Consider the following 17613-nt stretch of genomic DNA (forward strand, 5'->3'; position numbering starts at 1 on the left):
ACTTGGATGAAAGACACTTGTTACAGGAGAGAGGTCACGAGAAACACACCTGAGCAGAAGAGAAGGGATCGCTGGGCTTTGGAGGCCAGACAGGAGGAGGGAGAACCCAGTCCATCAGGAAATAGGAAACTGTTGATGAAGGGCAGACCAAGAAGTCTGAGTAGGAAGCAATATATTCCCTGCATGGAACTTGGAGAAACTGTCAGCAGGGAGGCTGTGGGGGCTGCTGCAGGGAACCCAGAGCGAGGGAAATCTTGAGCTAGGGTGCCGGCAGGGGTGGTGGCAGGGAAGGGCCATTTTATTTTATTTTATTTTATTTATTAAAAAAATTTTTTTTAACGTTTATTTATTTTTGAGACAGAGAGAGACAGAGCATGAACGGGGGAGGGGCAGAGAGAGAGGGAGACACAGAATGGGAAGCAGTCTCCAGGCTCTGAGCCATCAGCCCAGAGCCCGACGCGGGGCTCGAACTCACAGACCACGAGATCGTGACCTGAGCTGAAGTCGGACGCTTAACTGACTGAGCCACCCAGGCGCCCCAGGGAAGGGCCATTTTATAGGATCTGGCGAATTGGCTAGATTTAAAGGATTATTAAAATTGTTGCCGACGTTTCAGGAATTTGGGACATTGCTTTAATATGAAAATAATTACGGTTTTGAAACATGAGGCAGCATCGTATAGTGGCTAAAAGTTAGATTCCAAAGCGAAACTTCTTGGGTATGTATTTTGGCTTTACTGCTTCTTAGCTTCCACCTCAACCAGTTGTTTAACCTACCTGTGCCTCAGAAATGCTGCCTTGGGGCCCCTGCGTGGTTCAGTCAGTTAAGCATCCAACTCTTGTCACCATCTCACAGTTCGTGAGATCGAGGCCCACATAGGGCTCCGTGCTGAGAGTGAGGAACCTGCTTGTGATTCTCTCCCTCCCTCCCTCTCTGTCTCTCAAAATAAATAAATGAACTTAAAAAAAAAGTGCTGCTTGGTCTGTAAAATTGGAAAACTATTAGTATTGCTTTGAGAATTAAATGAACTAATGTTTATAGAGTGCTTAGAACATTTGCTTGGCACTAAGTAAATACTATTTAAAAGCATTTGTTAAATATAAGTAAAAGACTCTTTTCCTAGGTTTGGGATACCGAAGTCTTTTCTTCCTACTTAACAAATGGTGCTGGAGGGCTTCCATTGTGGGAAGATGTTGGTCTCTGAGGAGCATCAGGGGCTAGGGTAATGGCTTCCTGGTCTCCATTTTGGATTTAGGGCCTGGCAGCCACTAAGAGACCGTCTTATTTCTAGGGCCTACAGCCCTAACACCCAAACCTGTGGGAGTTCTTACATCCTCGATTTTCTTCTCTCCACAGCTCCTCCTTTAGTCCCTGGAGCAAGCTCTTTTTGTGTGGCTGACATGGCTTTTATGGCAAACACACCCACCTGGAGAAAGTGAACAGCCTTGCCCCTTGAGACACAGGCGCTAAGTCACGAGCAGGGACCAGAAGGCTCTAGATGCCCCAGCCTTTGTGGACTTTGGGTGAGGCAGCACCTGGTGCTCAGGAGAAAAGGGAAGAAGTGACTTGAGGTCATTTCGCACTATGCTTGGTGAGGAACTTTCAAACTAGACACGTCGTTTAAACCTGAATTGTAACATGGAAATTTTGGAATTGTAACATGTCAAAAATGGAAGCGAGGAAAACAAAAATTTCTCCATTACATTTCCTGGCTTTGTGGATGCCAGCTGTTTACACTTTCTCCTTATCTTCAGTTTAGTAATTTTTGTAGCTAAGAGATAAGGATGAAAAGCGAACTCTCTCCACTCTTCCTTTCCCGGAGGATCTCAAATCTTGAAAAGGAAGAGAGATGCGCACATAATTAGTCACAAACACTGATACCAGAGCCATTTAGAGGCAGGACTGGAGGTGACAGAGAAGCAGAGGGCAGGGGACACTCCTCCTGAGGCCCCATGGAGACACTGTGCCTCAGTCAAGCTGGGGGTGGAAAGAAGAGGAGGTTTGCCGAGAGGAAACATGGGGCCCAGGCACTCACCGGGTGTGTGACCTCGGGCAAGTCACTTACCCTTCAGAAGCTCAGTTTCCTCATCACGACTGCATTCGCTGGTGCGCATGCTTGTAAATGCAGATGTGAAGATTCAGGGCTCAAGCACTTGAGGGGTGCTCACCACAGGCCTGGCGCCAGGAAGGCTGGCGAGTACTGTCCAGTTCACGCCTGCCCGAGTGCCTGCAGGTGCGAGGTCATGAAAGGTCACGGCAAAGCCAGCAGCACAGGGTCACTGCCTATTTGTTGTCTAGGGAATGGACTCTTTCCCAGTACTCTTCATTTAAAAATGCAAATCATGAGGAATCCCTGACATTTTTATCTCTTCCCCTTCACTCAAGAATTAAAGGACGCAGAGATTCTTTCTTGTCCTGCATTTGCATCCCTCTTATCTATGAATAAGCATTGGGATGTTCTGGTGCACGCTTGGATGCTCAGCCAGTTCTGGAAAATGTTTAGTATCCTTCTAGTTGTTTCAAGAAATGAGCTACTACTGAAAAAGGAATTACTCGCTGAGAGAGAATACCTATCGGTGAGAGTTACCCCCCAGAAGTTCTGCTAAGAAATGGATCATGGCTGACCCAGCCACAGACCAATACAGGGCAGACCTGAGTCTCAGGATCAGATTTTTGGTGTTTAAATTCCAAATCTGCAGCTTAGTTGCTGTGTACCTTGGGTGAATTTTTGAACCTCTCTGAACTTCATTTTTTTTTTTCTTGCCTGTAAAATATGTCTCAGGCATGTGGAATTCTCTGTTTATTCTACAACTATTCATTGAAGGGCCATGACGTGCAAAGCACTGGCTGGGTGCTAGAGATGTAGGGATGATAAAAGTTGCACACTCCCCGTCCTTTCCGGAATTTGAGTCCAAAAGAGATGATAGATATTAAAACAATAATCACAAAAATGAAAAATTACCAACTATGAAAAGTACTAAGGAAGAATACAGTGCTGGGACGATTATAAAAATAGAAGAACTAATTTAAATTGGGGAGTGAAATCTAAGCCAAAACCCCAAAACTGGTATATTAGTTTTCTTTGGCTGCTGTAAGAAACATCAAAAATTTAGTAGCTTAAAACAACACAAATTTATTATCTGATGGTTCTAAACCTCAATGTCCAACATAAGTCTCACTGAGATAAAGTCAGTTGTATTGACAGGGCTGTATTCCTTCTGGAGGCTCGAAGGGAGAACCTGTTTTCTTGATTTATCCAAATTCTAGAGTTTTCCCATATTCCTTGGCTTGTGAACCCCTTTCTCTTTATTCAAAGCTGGCAAAATTACACCTTTCTGAACATTCTTTCCATAGTCACGTCTCTTTCCCTGCCTTACTTCTGTCTCCGTCTTCTACTTTTAAAGATCCTATGACTACATTAGGTCTACTTGGATGATCTAGGACAGTCTCCCTATTTTAAGGTCAGCTGATTATCTCAATTCCATCTATGACCTTACTTCCCCTTTGTCCTGTAACCCGACATACCCATGGGAATTAGGGTGTGAACATCTTTGGTGGGCCAACAGTTTACTTGCCACAGATGGGTAGAAACAAGCGTGGGGTAGGGAGTGAAGGGTGGGGTATGACTTTCCAAGGTGGACACAGGTGGTATGACATGCTTCCATACAGTTCATGAAAAAAGAGAATGTGTTTGAAGGGTGGTGAATAAGAGGACTAGTGGTATAAGCTAGGATTTTAGAGATAGATGGGGCTAGATTTTGCATGTCATTTTTGCCTCTCAAAGACTTACATTTTTTCTAAATGCATTGGGAATCCTTTAGAATACTGAGTGGGGTGTGGCATCATATGAGTGGCATTTAAGGATCACTCTAAATCCTTGGAGGAGAGTACAATGGGCTACTGATGAGGCTCCTGTATAGTTACCAGAGGAAGAGATTTATGAGAATCTTTAATACAGCGACTTGACAGCTTGTAGGGAGTCTCGTTTCTGTAGTTCTTCTCCACAACCAGGCTATTCTCTGGCATCTCTCTCACAAAACACATTATTTCCCCCCACTGTGCTTCTTTCTCAAGGTCTCTATTTATGATGCCTGCATTCCCTTCCTTTTGCCAACCTCCTATGTCCTTTGAGATCTGGCTCAAGATTAACAACTCCAAGAAGCCTTCAGTGACTGGCTTTATTCTACATCAGCCATGCCTTTGCTTGATGCATATTTTGAACAACATCACTCACTCTACATGTTTACTGGCATTCCTATTAATGGAGTTTATTCAAGCTCCTCACAGCAGCTTCTGTCCTGCCCAAATTCTAGAGCCACCATGACTGAGACCATATGGTTAAAACTCCAGTTTTGGACATCAGGTACTGGGGCCTTAGATCATCCACTATGCCTTGATGTATAATGTTGCAGCCTTGAGATGAGTTGTAATGTCTCCCTGCACCTTTGGAGCCCGGTTTTAGTCTGGATGGGCTAGGTTTTGCTGCAGTAACAAACAACATGGGTATTGCAATGGCTTATGGCAACAAAGATGTATTTCTTGGTCATATTACTTGCCTGTTACAGGTCACCTGTAGGCTCGCTTCACTAATCATTATCCTTATTCTGGGACTCAGGGTAATAGAACTTGGCCTCTTGTAGAACACTGCCATTGAGCATGACTTGACTTGTCTCAGCATTAAATGCTCTAGCCTCTGAGTGACACACTTCTCTACTCATAACGCTGGCCAGAATGAACCTTATATTGAGGAGGCTGAGAAGAGACAAAGGAAGACAGAAAGTACAATTCTATTATATGCTAGAAGGGCTTGAGCTGGAACATTTGACAAACAGCATGAATGATTAGTATTTCCATTGTGAAGTGGGGGTCAGTGCCCATCCCAATTTTCAGTAGTGCCCCAGATCTGATAACCAAATTATGACACTAGAGTTTACAAGTTTAAGTCCTCTCTCTATGGCTCATTCTGTAGGCCTGAGATCATCCTGGGTCTCCCCTTGTTTCCCCTGGTTCCCCAATATAGCTGGAAACCTTGTCTTTTTCTTTTTTAGTTCTCATCTCTAAAGACTGGAGTCTCATCTCTCCAGGTGCTAGAATCCTGCTTACCTGTAGGCAAATCATGACATAGATGGCAACGAATGCTCAAACTCCTGATCCTTCTCCAATTGAATTGCACCTGTTGAGAAGTCCTGATATTTTTCTTTGGATTCTCTCAAGCTGATGATTTGCCTGAACCCCAGACAGAGAGGCAGTCTGCAGAGCTAGTAAGTCGTAACTTCTGCCCAGGAATTTCTAAATCTTTGATATTTTGGGTGTAAATCCCACCATCCTCTCACAAGTATTAAGCGCCACTCCTCTCTTGCTGCCAGTGAACAACTATGCTGCCTTCATATATTCTGAGGGATGTCACCAGAGTCTCTGGTTGTATTTTTTTTATCCGTTGGAGATTAAGTTTCTAAGTATCTTTCCTTCTCCTCCGTCCCCCCAATTTTTTTCAGCATCTAATGTGACATAGTGAATATAGCAAATATTTAATAACCATTTCTTGGGTGGATGAATGGGAGCCACAAACTTATCTCAGGGCTCATCAGGAAAATGGGGTAATGATACTTAATTCAGGAGGATATTAGGAGGATTAGATAAGATCAGTGTGAGGGGCGCCTGGGTGGCGCAGTCGGTTAAGCGTCCGACTTCAGCCAGGTCACGATCTCGCGGTCCGTGAGTTCGAGCCCCGCGTCGGCTCTGGGCTGATGGCTCGGAGCCTGGAGCCTGTTTCCGATTCTGTGTCTCCCTCTCTTTCTGCCCCTCCCCCGTTCATGCTCTGTCTCTCTCTGTCCCAAAAATAAATAAAAATGTTGAAAAAAAAATTAAAAAAAAAAAAAAGATCAGTGTGATATGCACTAGGAGAGGTGCCCCTTCACAAGAAATGTTAATAATATTAATGACCAGATGTGGCTGAATTGGAAGCCACCTAGGTGTGGAGTAGTGGCCATTTAGTGTCCCCAGAGACATGGATGAAATGTTTATTTCTTTACCACTCATCAGTATCTGAGCTACCCTCCTCAGCCTTCTTTTGATGTGAAGGAAAAATAACCCCTGAATTTCTTTAAGTTGTTTCCTGCTGGGCGGGGCAGGAGAGGAAGCTTCTTGAACAAATATGCAGATAGTTTTTAGTTTGTTCATTTTCCCACTTTGATCATTTTTTTTTTTTTTGCAGTCTTAGCATCAGTTTGATTTTTTATTTTTTTATTTTTTTATTTTTTCAACGTTTATTTATTTTTGGGACAGAGAGAGACAGAGCATGAACGGGGGAGGGGCAGAGAGAGAGGGAGACACAGAATCGGAAACAGGCTCCAGGCTCTGAGCTGTCAGCACAGAGCCTGATGCGGGGCTCGAACTCCCGGACCGCGAGATCGTGACCTGGCTGAAGTCGGACACTTAACCGACTGCGCCACCCAGGCGCCCCAGCATCAGTTTGATTTTGACTTGATGCTTGAAAATTTCTTTTATAATACTATTTTGAATAATTATCAAGTTAAAATTAATAGGAAATGAAAATCTAAATACTGTACTGAATGAAGTCTTTTAAATGTGGTATCTGTTTGGTTATCATTTTGGCCATTCAGCACCTAATGAACTATAATCATGACCTGGCCTAAAAAAAATTATTAAGATGAGACAGCTGGAGCCATCATATTGGTCGTCATCACACTGAGAAACCGAAGCAGAAATATGAAAGTATTTTGATTAGAATCAAATTGTAGTGACATTTCCGTTATGGAGTGTCTGAAGTGGGTAACTTGATCAATACATTAATTTTGCTGTGAGCCTAAAGACTTGAGCGTGGTTCATTTTATAACAGACGGTGTTTAACAGGCTCTGCATTCTTTGGGCTAAAACAATTTGCTGGTTGTTAAAGGACTGTAGACCGCTCTCAATTAATATAGATAGACCTGCACATACTTTTGGCTTAAAATTCTGCAGGCATCAAAGAGCTTCAGTAGGAGATGCTCAGCATACCAGGGAGAGTTACCTGTGTTTCTTTGCACATTGTAATCACCCAGGTGCACTCTGCTCTGGCGCTGCTCTAAGCTGTAGTAAAAGAACACAATGTGTTCTTTGGAAATAGAGAAAGTTTGAATTTTATACTGAAAATCTGTACCCAATAAGCTTGTTATTCATTCTTACCTTGGCTTTTGCAACTGTTAATTAACGATAGTGAGGGTAGAGCCTTGATACTGTTTTGTCAGTGACTTCTTGATATGTAATGTGGAATTTTATCTGCTTAATGTTTATAGAACTCCACTGAACTATCTAAGTATGTGTGTCTTAGATGCCACACTAGCTTAAAAATTTTTTTATGTTTGTTTACTTTTGAAACAGAGAGAGAGAGAGAGAGAGAGAGAGAACGCGCATGAGTGGGGGAGGGGCAGAGAGAGAGGAAGATACAGAATCTGAAGCAGGCTCCAGGCTCTGAGCTGTCAGCACAGACAGTGGGGCTCGAACTCACGGACCTGAGCCAAAGTTGGACGCTTAACTGACTGAGCCATCCAGGCATCCCAAGCCACACTAGCTTTGTTAAAAACTCAAGTAACATATGTGTTTTATTCAACTGAAGTATGTGTTCACTAGAGATACTAAATTTATTTTTAAATTCATTGGCTTATTGAATGGTTATGTTTAGTACTAGTGAATCTTCTCATTCACATGGATTCCTTATAGCTTAAGTGACCACATGTCCTAGTTTGCATGGAACAGTGTTGTCTCTGTTCAGTTAAATTATTGATATTGCTTCCTTTTGCTCTCAAAAGTATTTTGGTTTGGAGTGTTAAATTATATGAGCACTCTACGTGTACACTCTCAGAAGCCACTGTTTCACTGGCTTGGGTTCAGCATGGAGTATAAAGCACTGCCTCCCACTCCTTCTTAGAACAAAACCTTCCCCTAGATTTTTCACACCTTTTATGTCCTGCAGATTCCAGGGCCATTTTACTGTGCTTCTGTGGATGCCATGGACACTTATAGCTAAAGGAAGCATTTATAAGAGACCTTTAGAAATTATCAAAAAAGTGTTTTAATACATAATATATGTTTTACTATATTCCAGGAGGGCAAGAATTTTGAGTCTTTTATTCGCCATTGAACACTCAGCACATGACACATGCTTGGGTATAGTAGGGACTCAGTAGTGATTGTTGAATGAATGAGCAATTGAAACTCACCCCTTTTTTAATTTAAGAAAACTGAGGTTTCTTCACACACATGCTTTTCTTCCTAAAGATTTGAAGATACCCCATGATCACCTTGGGATCACTGTTTAGTAAATTACTTTTCAAACATTGTTTGATAAGGATTACTTGACATTTGGCCAGAAAGTCAGACTCCCAGATCCTGTCCCTGATAGTCTTGTTTAGTCAGTCTTAGATGGTTCTGGATCTAGAACAGGCATCCCTTCTAGGATCCTTTCCGACTCCAGGTCTTTGAAATGTCTGTTTTGCTTGTTTTCAAAAAGACATTTGCTTGACTTCCTGGGAGGCTGTCCATCTTTCTATGAAGTTCCTGTTAATAAGCTAGTTTTGGAGGGGTTATCAGACCAAAAGGAAACCAGGTGGCACCACGCAGTTGGTTGCATCATTTTCCCTCTCTGGACACAAATCTCCTCACCTTTAGAATGACATGGCTGGGGGTCCCTGGGTGGCTCAGTTGGTTGGGCGTCTGACTCTTGATCTTGGCTCAGGTCATGATCTCATGGTTCGTGGGTTTGAGCCCCACATTGGTCTCTGTGCTGATAGCACAGAGCCTGCTTGAGATTCTCTCTCTCTCCCCCTTTCTCTGCCCCTCCCCACTCTCTTTCTCTCTCAAAATAAATAAGTTTTTAAAAATATTTTAAAAAATGATAAGGCTGAACTTACAAGATCTCTCAGACCTCTTGCTGCTCTATTATCGAGTAATTGTTATCTTTAAACCTGACATAATCTGACAGATAAAAAGTGCTATGTGAGACATTTCAACAACAAAAAAATGAGTACTTTGTTGCTTTGTTTACAAGAAATTTTCTATGGATTAGTTACTACTGGAGTTATTTGTAGATTTTTAGTTTTTTAAAGCACTATTCTTCACAAACAACTTTCTGTACCAATTTTATTTGGGATTCTCTGGATACGTGTGTTGGGAACTGATTGATAACTTTGCATTTGAGGATAAAAATTACTGATCTCTTGCCAGTTGTGTTTTAGATCTTGCCAAAGATACTTCTACAATAAGAAAACAAGTCCTTTACGTTTGAGTATAATTTGTAAAAGTTAGAAGAGCCTGTTACTAAATTATAAGCAGAATCAGAAGTAATCTTCTAGGTAAACTATGCCAGATAGTTCCCACAGAAGGGAAGAGAAGGGACCCCGTTGAAAACATTTACAGAGATTTGTTCATCAGATCAACTATATTCAATTAGGGTTTAAGGAAGTATAAACCAAGTTGGATTGATTTTTTTTTTTTCCAGAAGCAGAGAGAATGGATTGGAAAAATTCAGAGCTCGGGAGAGACCTGTGAAGGTCAAGACTTGAAGAGCAGTGGGTCCTGAGTGCCTAAAAGTTGCCGCCAATAAGAGGAGAAAGACGTTCACGTCTTGTTAGTAAAGAAACAATGGCACCATTCACTTATTTCGGAGTTCTGTCTGGAGCTGTTCGTGAAGTCAGAAGGAAGAGTTCTGTGGAAGATACGATAGAAGAGAGAATTGTATGGTTGCTCTTTCTACTAGATGGGCTGCCTGGTGGAGTAGAACCGAGAGCGTAATTATACAGGTGGATTTTCTTGCATTCTTACGTAATTGCTTAACACCCCACTTCTTCCTTTAAGGTGGATCCCTTATAAAGAAGAATGATTTGTTATTTAGTCTAATCCACACTGGCAGTGATGTCTCATAGTGGATTTAATATTAATCAACTTAATTATTTCTCAAGGTTGCAGGTATAAAGGGCAGTGAACAGGCAGAAAAATGTTTCTGGTAGCTTGTGACACCGGCAGTTCAAGAATGGACAGAAAACATGGGAAATACATCGTGAATGTCGAACATTCTGAAAACCAGCCAGTGAGTATTGTGGCATCACTGTGATGTGTTCTGATGGCCCAGAGTCTTGTTTCCAATATGTGTACATCTCTAATATTTCTTTATTACAACATGGTTCTTCCCAAAGTGGAATTCTTACAAGTTTTACATGGGAGCCAATTTTTAGCCATATTGTTACTGCTTAGAAAATAAAACATTTCTGCGTATCAGTACATACATGCTTGAGAAATTTATTTTAATATTTATTAATCTAGGATATTGGCAATTTGGGGGTAACAATTTAATACCCTATTTAAATAATCCCTGCAGTTATCATAATTCAAGCGTAAGCCAACAAATCTGCATTTGATTGCATTAACGAGTTGTATTTATTAAATGTGGCATATAGATTTTTGTGTTAACTGCCTAAATTTTTAGTATCATGTATAGATTTGCCATAGCTCAAAGATTTCTATGTGTCTTTGAATGTCAGTGGTAATCCTATGAGTGAAGTCTAAGCCTGAGCCGCAAACTATCTAGTAAATCTTTCAGATTGGCCTCTTCAATTACTTATGAATTTCTTTTTTTGGTAAAGAACTATATTCAGATGAAATATTTAGAATTCAATTGTATACAATATTATTTGACTATTATTTATGTTTTTAGAAGAAATGGTTCCATACCGTGTGTTTTATGACTGCCTTTTATGTGACTGTGCATGTCTGAGTAGAGACCTTGATAATGGGAACTGCCGTGGAAATGTGCTGAGTGAGATCAGTACAAGTTTGAACGGACAGTTACATTTTGTGAGGAATAGCATTTTTGTCCCCATGCCCTAACAAGGAAATTACAAGGCAAAGAAATTGTTCTCTTGATTCTAGGTCAGCACTTCCACCCCCTGAAGATGTTCTTCATGGTCCTTCTAGCCTTGCAACTCTCTCCCTGTGTCTTCATAGTGTCAAGATACTCAGATAAGAAGGTCCTTGGGGTGCCTGGGGGGCTTAGTCGGTTAAGCCACCTTAACTTGATTTCAGCTCAGGTCATGATCTCATGGTTTGTGGGATCGAGCCCGACATGAGACTCTGTGCAGACAAAGGGGAGCTGGTTTGGGAGTCTCTCTCTGTCCCTTCACCCACTCTTGTGTGCTTGTGCACACTCTCTCAAAATAAATAAGTAAACTAAAAAAAAAAAGTCCAATGTTTTTATCTGGAAGCTTGATTGTTTCACTTGCACATTTAGGTTTATGATCCACTTAAAATTCATTTTATATATGGCAGGAAGTAGGATTAAACATTTTTTTCAATATGGAGATTTTTTTTCTGTACAGATAATTGTAAAAACCATCCTGTCTCTACTGAATTGATGCTTTTTTGGTAAATCAAGTGATTTATATTTGTGGGTGTGTTTTAGGACTCTAGTCTGTTCCATTGCTCTATTCATTCTTGTACCACTACTACACTCTCTTTATTCTTTTAGCTTTATAGCCTTGAAATTTTGTAGTACTTAAACATTGCTCTTCGAGTTATCTTGGCTATTCAAGGTCCTTTGCATTTCTATATAAATTTTTAGAATCCGCTTATTGATTTTTACTAAAAATACTTTTGCAGTTTTGACTGGGAGATTATTGAATCTTCATTTTAATTTGTGAGACTTTATATCTTAATATCTAAATTCCTCAAATCCATGAACATGGTTTATATTTTATCTTTTATATTGGTGTTCTTTAATTTTTGTTGGCAATCATTTGAGATTTTAATGTAGAGATTAAGTATTTTTCTTTTTAGATGTATTTCTAGATGTTTTTGTGTTGTCTTAATTTTTTTTTATGTTTGTTTATTTTTGAGACAGAGGGAGACAGAGTGCGAGTGGGGGAGGGGCAGAGAGAGAGGGAGACAGAATCTGAAACAGGCTCCAGGCTCGAGCCGTCAGCACAGAGACCGATGGGGGGCTCGAACCCACTAACCGTGAGATCATGACGCTTAACCAACTGAGCCACCCAGGCGCCCCGATTTTTGTGTTGTTTTAAATGGTACATTAAATTCCATTTCAAATGTTTTCTTGCTATTTTACAGAAATCCAATTGATTTTTGTATTCTTACCATGTATCCAGTGACCTCACTAATTCATTTATTCATTACTATTTTCTTTGTAGATTCTTTTGGATTTTCTATAAACACAGTCATGTCATTATTCTTTTTTTTTTTTTTTTTAATTTTAACACATTTTGTTTTCATAACTAAATGCACTGGCTAAGACCTCCGATGTAATACGGGATGGGAGTGGTAAAAGTGGACATCTTGCATTTTTCCCAGATTCATGGGGGAAAGTATGAAATATTTCACCATTAATTATGACATTAGCTTTAGGTTTCATGGAGCTACTGTTTATCATATTATGGAAAGTCCCTTCTATTACTAGCTTGCCCAGAAATTTCATCATAAATGGTCATTAAATTTTTGGAATTTTATACATTTTTGGATTTTATTTACTACTGTTTTCTTTAAAGAATATTTGTACCTATATTTTTGAGAGACTGATCTTCAGAGGATTCAAGATAACTCTTTAGCTTCCTGTTTCCAGAAGCCTCAAAGTCTGACAAATGTCCTGAGGGGGGAAACCAGTCTTGTGTTTGTGGTTAAGTCTCTTTCTCCTACTTATCTTCTATTTACTATTTACTTTATTTATCTTCTATTTACTATGATACTGCTGTAGACTTGACTCTGCCTTTCTGTCCCAGGCCTCTAGCGGCTGGAGCTATCCTGGAACATTAAAGATACTTTACATTGGGGCTCCTTTATTTTCAAATAAGTCCGGTCAGCCTCACATGAATACCAAAAGTTTTGCTGACTTCTTTTGGCAGTCAGAACCATAGACTCATGCTCAGGCTCCACAAATGTCCCCAGAAAAGATGGCCTATGATGTAAGATTCAACTTTGGAAAAGCTTCTTCTTTTAAGTTTTAAATAATCTGACTTCCGTTTTTTCAAAGCTCTTCATTTGTTTGTTTGTTTATTGTAGTGGGAGAAGTGGCTTTTTGCAATTTGCTAAATCCAGAACCTCACTTCACCTCTTTAGATCTTGGTTTTCTCATTTTGAATATAACCCAAAAGAGTTGTTCTTGATAAGCCTTAAGGTCTCTAGAATTTTCATAGTGGCCCTTTTTTTTTTTTAATATGATCTCCCTACACCAGCTTGCAATGTAATGATATTTAACAAATGTATTAAATGTGAAGAGGATGAAAGATAGTGCGTATTCCTGGATTTTAACCTCAATAATTGTATAAAATAATTAAATTTAACTTAGGATGATGTCACTAGATTTCCATGTTTTGAGAATAAATATAATGAATGTGTTCTTTTATTCCTTTAATCAGGGCTCACATGATCTTATTTGAATAGATATGTCATGATATTTAACAGTATGATTTATATTTGTCAGAATATATTACTTCAGGCATCAAATACAGTAGCTTCTTTTTTTCCCCATTCTTTGCACAGTCATTCCTGAACCTAAGAAACCATGAAGCTCACAGATCAGCATGTCAATTTCCAACATCAACTGATGTGACTGGTGATGTAACTGTGACTGGTACTGATTTAACTGGTGCCTGCGCTGACACAGGGACCCTTGGACACTCAGCATTTCCAAACAGAGAATCCCAACGTTGTCAGGTAATGTTTGGGGCAACACTGTTTCTCTGGGTTATGATGTAACCCATATGATAATTGATCTAATAGTTTGAAGGAGAAACATCCAATCAATTAACATTACTGTTGTTCTTTTGAAAATGTACATCATCTTTTGAACATGTCAAGTCACTGAGAGAGAATGCGGAAGACGTAGATTTATGGGGGTCATCATTTAAGGAGCTAATGATCTTGATAGAACAAAAGAGAGACAATATATAAGGTCAAAGGAAATAAAGCAAAGTTTTGAGGTCCCTTTGTTTGGAGGGCTGAGTAGATGGTGACAGCAACTGCATTGGCCGTGAATAACATTGTAACCCTCGCTCAATGGAAGGTGAAGTCATGTGCTAAGGCCCTGGGGATCTAGTCTACGGGTCTCACTCTCCTTCCCTTCCTTCCTCTCAGCCTGACTGTGGGGCTGCTGTTGACCTCCTGGTTGTGACCTCATGTGTTTTCAACCTTGACTCAGAAACCATTTAGAACCATCTTGGTTTGGTGTCCAGAAGCAGATTTCCTATATTCCTTACTGTTACTTGTTATTCTCTTTTCTTCACCTTAAGGTCTGAAATTTTCCAGCAAGGGAAGAACTTGATTTTGCTGATGATCTTGGCAATTTGGTTCAGTGCTTTCTAGCTCTGGACTACACCCTTCCTCTGATTAATCCTGCTGTGGAAATAGTTTGAAGAGACCGTGACAAATTAAGAGAAGACAAACTCTATGTTAAGAGACATTGTGGAAGAATAATTTTGATGAGAATTATTTAGGGAATATGACTCTGATGATTCAGAGAACTGAGTTACGTTAGTTGCCTTTACTTAGCCACACGTGGGAAACAATGTGGAAGTTTAGAATGTTTTTGTAAGAATTCACATAGCCAGTTGGTGGCAATTAATGACACTGGAGCACAGGTCTGAAGTCTGCTTTAGATGAGTTTCCATTAATCTTGTTCCTTTTTTTTGGAAGATTCAAACAGAAAATTATGGTAATTGCCATTTTTATCTAAGAAATGAGCATAGGCCTTCCTCTCCTTCACCTCTAACTTCCTTTCTAAGGCCTAGATGACATGGGACAGGAGGTACCATTTATCTCTGGGCTCTCTTATTTGGTGCCCTGAATTCCTTTGGCCTTGGTACCCAGTGCCTTTGCACTGCTCCTGATTGCCTAGTAAGCACCACTCACAACACCCAAACTGAGGTTTATCATCTGAAACCGTGTCCCATATTTGGGACATTCAAGAGCTGCTTGGCATGCTCCAGAGGTGTCTATTCTGTTTGCTTCCTTTAGTGATCTATTTTCAGTCATGAGAAAAGGGATAAGAATGGGCTAGTTAGTGAAACCAAATGTTTCTTTGAATATTTAATAAATGTCAGGAAAATGTTATGCACTCAGTTTTACTATTTACTATTTATATCAACCCTATGAAATAGGTGATGTTATCCATGTGAGGGCATTGAGGCTTTGCATGATAATGCAAATTTCCACATATCTCCATCCATCCAGTGAAAGGTGGCATTAAGATTTAAACCTGAATTTGTTAGACTCCAATGCCTATGCTCTTAATTACTGCAGTGTACTACCTTCTGCAAAAATCTAATTATGAAGGATATTTCTTATTCTAATTTTCTTTTTTTTTAATTTAATTTTATTCAATTTTTAAAAAGTTTATTTTGAGAGAGACAGAGACAGTATGAGTGGGGGAGGGGGAGAGAGAGAGGGAGAGAGAGAGAATCCCAAGCAGGCTCTGTGCTGCTGGTGCAGAGCCTGACGTGGGGCTCAAACTCACCAAACCATGAGATCATGACCTGAGCTGAAACCAAGAGTCAGATGCTCAACTGACTGAGCCACCCAAGTGCCCCTCTTGTTCTAATTTTCTTAACACATTGAGGTAGATACTATTATCCCCAATTTTGATATAAGTCCAGCTGATAGGCAAATTAAGAAACATGCTCAGAATATTAGAGGTATGGTGTTTAAATTAAAGACTCTCTGATCTCAAGACTTACGTGTTTTACACTACGCAGTGTTTCCTCTACAATAACAAAGTATGTATGCATGGTACTTTAGAATTTACAAAGTAAACTTACTGATGTTAATCCTTATTCTAATTTTATTATATAAATTTTTATAGATGAATGAAAGAATAGGGTCACAGAAACATCTTACCAAATGAAAATAGCTGGTGGTAGCAGAAAGTGGATTTCACAAATGTTTTCAGACTCTGAATTTCATGCTGCCAAATACTAACCTGTGTGAAAAGTTAGCCAGGAAATTGGATAAGGCATTAATTAATGCTGTTAAAGTAGAAGGCTCCAAAGCTGACAAATTTAGGAAATGCCCAAAGGGGTAGAAAACTTAATTAGATCTTTGGGGTCCCTCAAGTCACAGTATACAGGAGCCACCAACACGTATAGAGACTTCTTTTGATAGTGGAAAGAAAAAGGAATTTCCAGGAAGACATTTATTTGTTTTCTTACTTTGAGATGCAGATATATGAAAAGAAAGCATGAAAGTCAGTGGAAGTTTCTTTGTTCCTGTATTAAACACAGTATAAAGACAAAGTCTTTCCTAAATAAAAACTTAAAATTAAGTCAATATATATCACTGACACCATTAAGAATAGTATCTTATATTTGTACATACTTTCAATGAAGTAATCTATATATACAAAGATTATCCAAGGCATTAGTTTTTCTTGAAACATCTGGTTTCATTTGCAGTAATTTATTTAAATCCTTTCCAGGTGACACAAAATTTCTTCACCGACCGGTCTCTTTGGAAGATCTTCCTGGCTTGTCTCTTAGCCTGTGCTATAACAACAACAATTGGAGTACTCATAGAGTGCCTGGTGTATAATGGGAAGAATGATAATACCTCCATTGTTATTCAGCTTCCTCAAAACCACGGGACAACCTCATCTACTATTTCTGAAACTATAGTTCCTACTGCGATAACAGATTCTACCAGCACATCCGATTCAACTACCATCACTATGACTGCTGCTAGCACTTCAAGAGAACCAACTAGTACAAAAACCATTGCTTCTACTGACACTCTCACAGCAACAGCCACCACTGCAACTTCTCCCACTTTTACTGAACTTAAAACGACAGCAGGAACAAGCAATTCAACTAAACCAAATCCCACAATGACTGCCAGCAATGCTACTGAGGCAAAAACAACAAAGACCACTCCTCCTGCTTCTGCTGAACCTGCAGCCACAGCAACAGTCACCGATTCACTTCAACCCACTACCACAAAGATTACCGGCACAACCACTGAGCCTACAACCACCACAGCCACCGCTACTGCCTCTACAGAACCTACAACCACCACAGTCACCAGCACTCTCTCTGTCAAACCCACAATCACCACAGCGGCCACTACCTCATCTGAACTGACTACTACAGAAACTTCCAGCACTAACACTGAGGCTAGAATCACCACAGCTGCCATTATAATGTCTGCGGTACCTACAACCCCCGAGGCCACTGCTATAACTGCTACCAAACCTACCACCTCCAAGGCTACTTCTACAACTTCTACTGAAACTGCTATCACCATGGCCACCACGACTTCTAACAAGCCTATGACCACCACAGCTACCATTACAACCTACTGAACCTACAACCACTAGAGCAGTTGCCACCTCATCAGTAGCAACTATCACAACTTCCAGTGGTACCACTGAAGCTACAGCTGCCACAGCCACCACTGTAACTTCTGTGGAACCTGAAACCACCATGGTCACAGCTGCAACTTCTATGGAACCTACAACTACAATGGCCACCATTACAACCACTTCTGAACCTACAATCGCCCAGCCACCACTGTTGTCTCTGCTGAACCTATAACCACCACAACAGCCACCGTGGCATCTGAACCCAC

The 17613-nt window shown here is 40.3% G+C and overlaps 1 protein-coding gene across 1 annotated transcript; it reads left to right on the forward strand.

Moving 5' to 3' along the window:
* Positions 1-5185: 5185 nt before the first annotated feature.
* LOC125149208 (cell wall protein DAN4-like) lies at positions 5186-17353 on the forward strand. Its single transcript, XM_047828025.1, has 5 exons — positions 5186-5261; positions 9497-9797; positions 9957-10084; positions 13540-13713; positions 16469-17353. The coding sequence occupies exons 3-5, from the start codon at positions 9992-9994 to the stop codon at positions 17345-17347; spliced, it is 1146 nt and encodes a 381-aa protein (XP_047683981.1). The 5' UTR covers positions 5186-5261; positions 9497-9797; positions 9957-9991; the 3' UTR covers positions 17348-17353.
* The last annotated feature ends 260 nt before the right edge of the window (positions 17354-17613 follow it).

Source organism: Prionailurus viverrinus, chromosome D3, assembly GCF_022837055.1.
Source record: "Prionailurus viverrinus isolate Anna chromosome D3, UM_Priviv_1.0, whole genome shotgun sequence".
Taxonomy (NCBI): Eukaryota; Metazoa; Chordata; class Mammalia; order Carnivora; family Felidae; genus Prionailurus; species Prionailurus viverrinus.

Bases quoted from the DNA above. Each gene is read 5' to 3' on its own strand.
- LOC125149208 (XM_047828025.1), top strand. From the start codon at position 9,992: ATGTTTCTGGTAGCTTGTGACACCGGCAGTTCAAGAATGGACAGAAAA. The intron at 10,085-13,539 runs GTGAGTATTGTG...TTCTTTGCACAG, and splicing joins AACATTCTGAAAACCAGCCA to TCATTCCTGAACCTAAGAAA. The intron at 13,714-16,468 runs GTAATGTTTGGG...AATCCTTTCCAG, and splicing joins GAGAATCCCAACGTTGTCAG to GTGACACAAAATTTCTTCAC.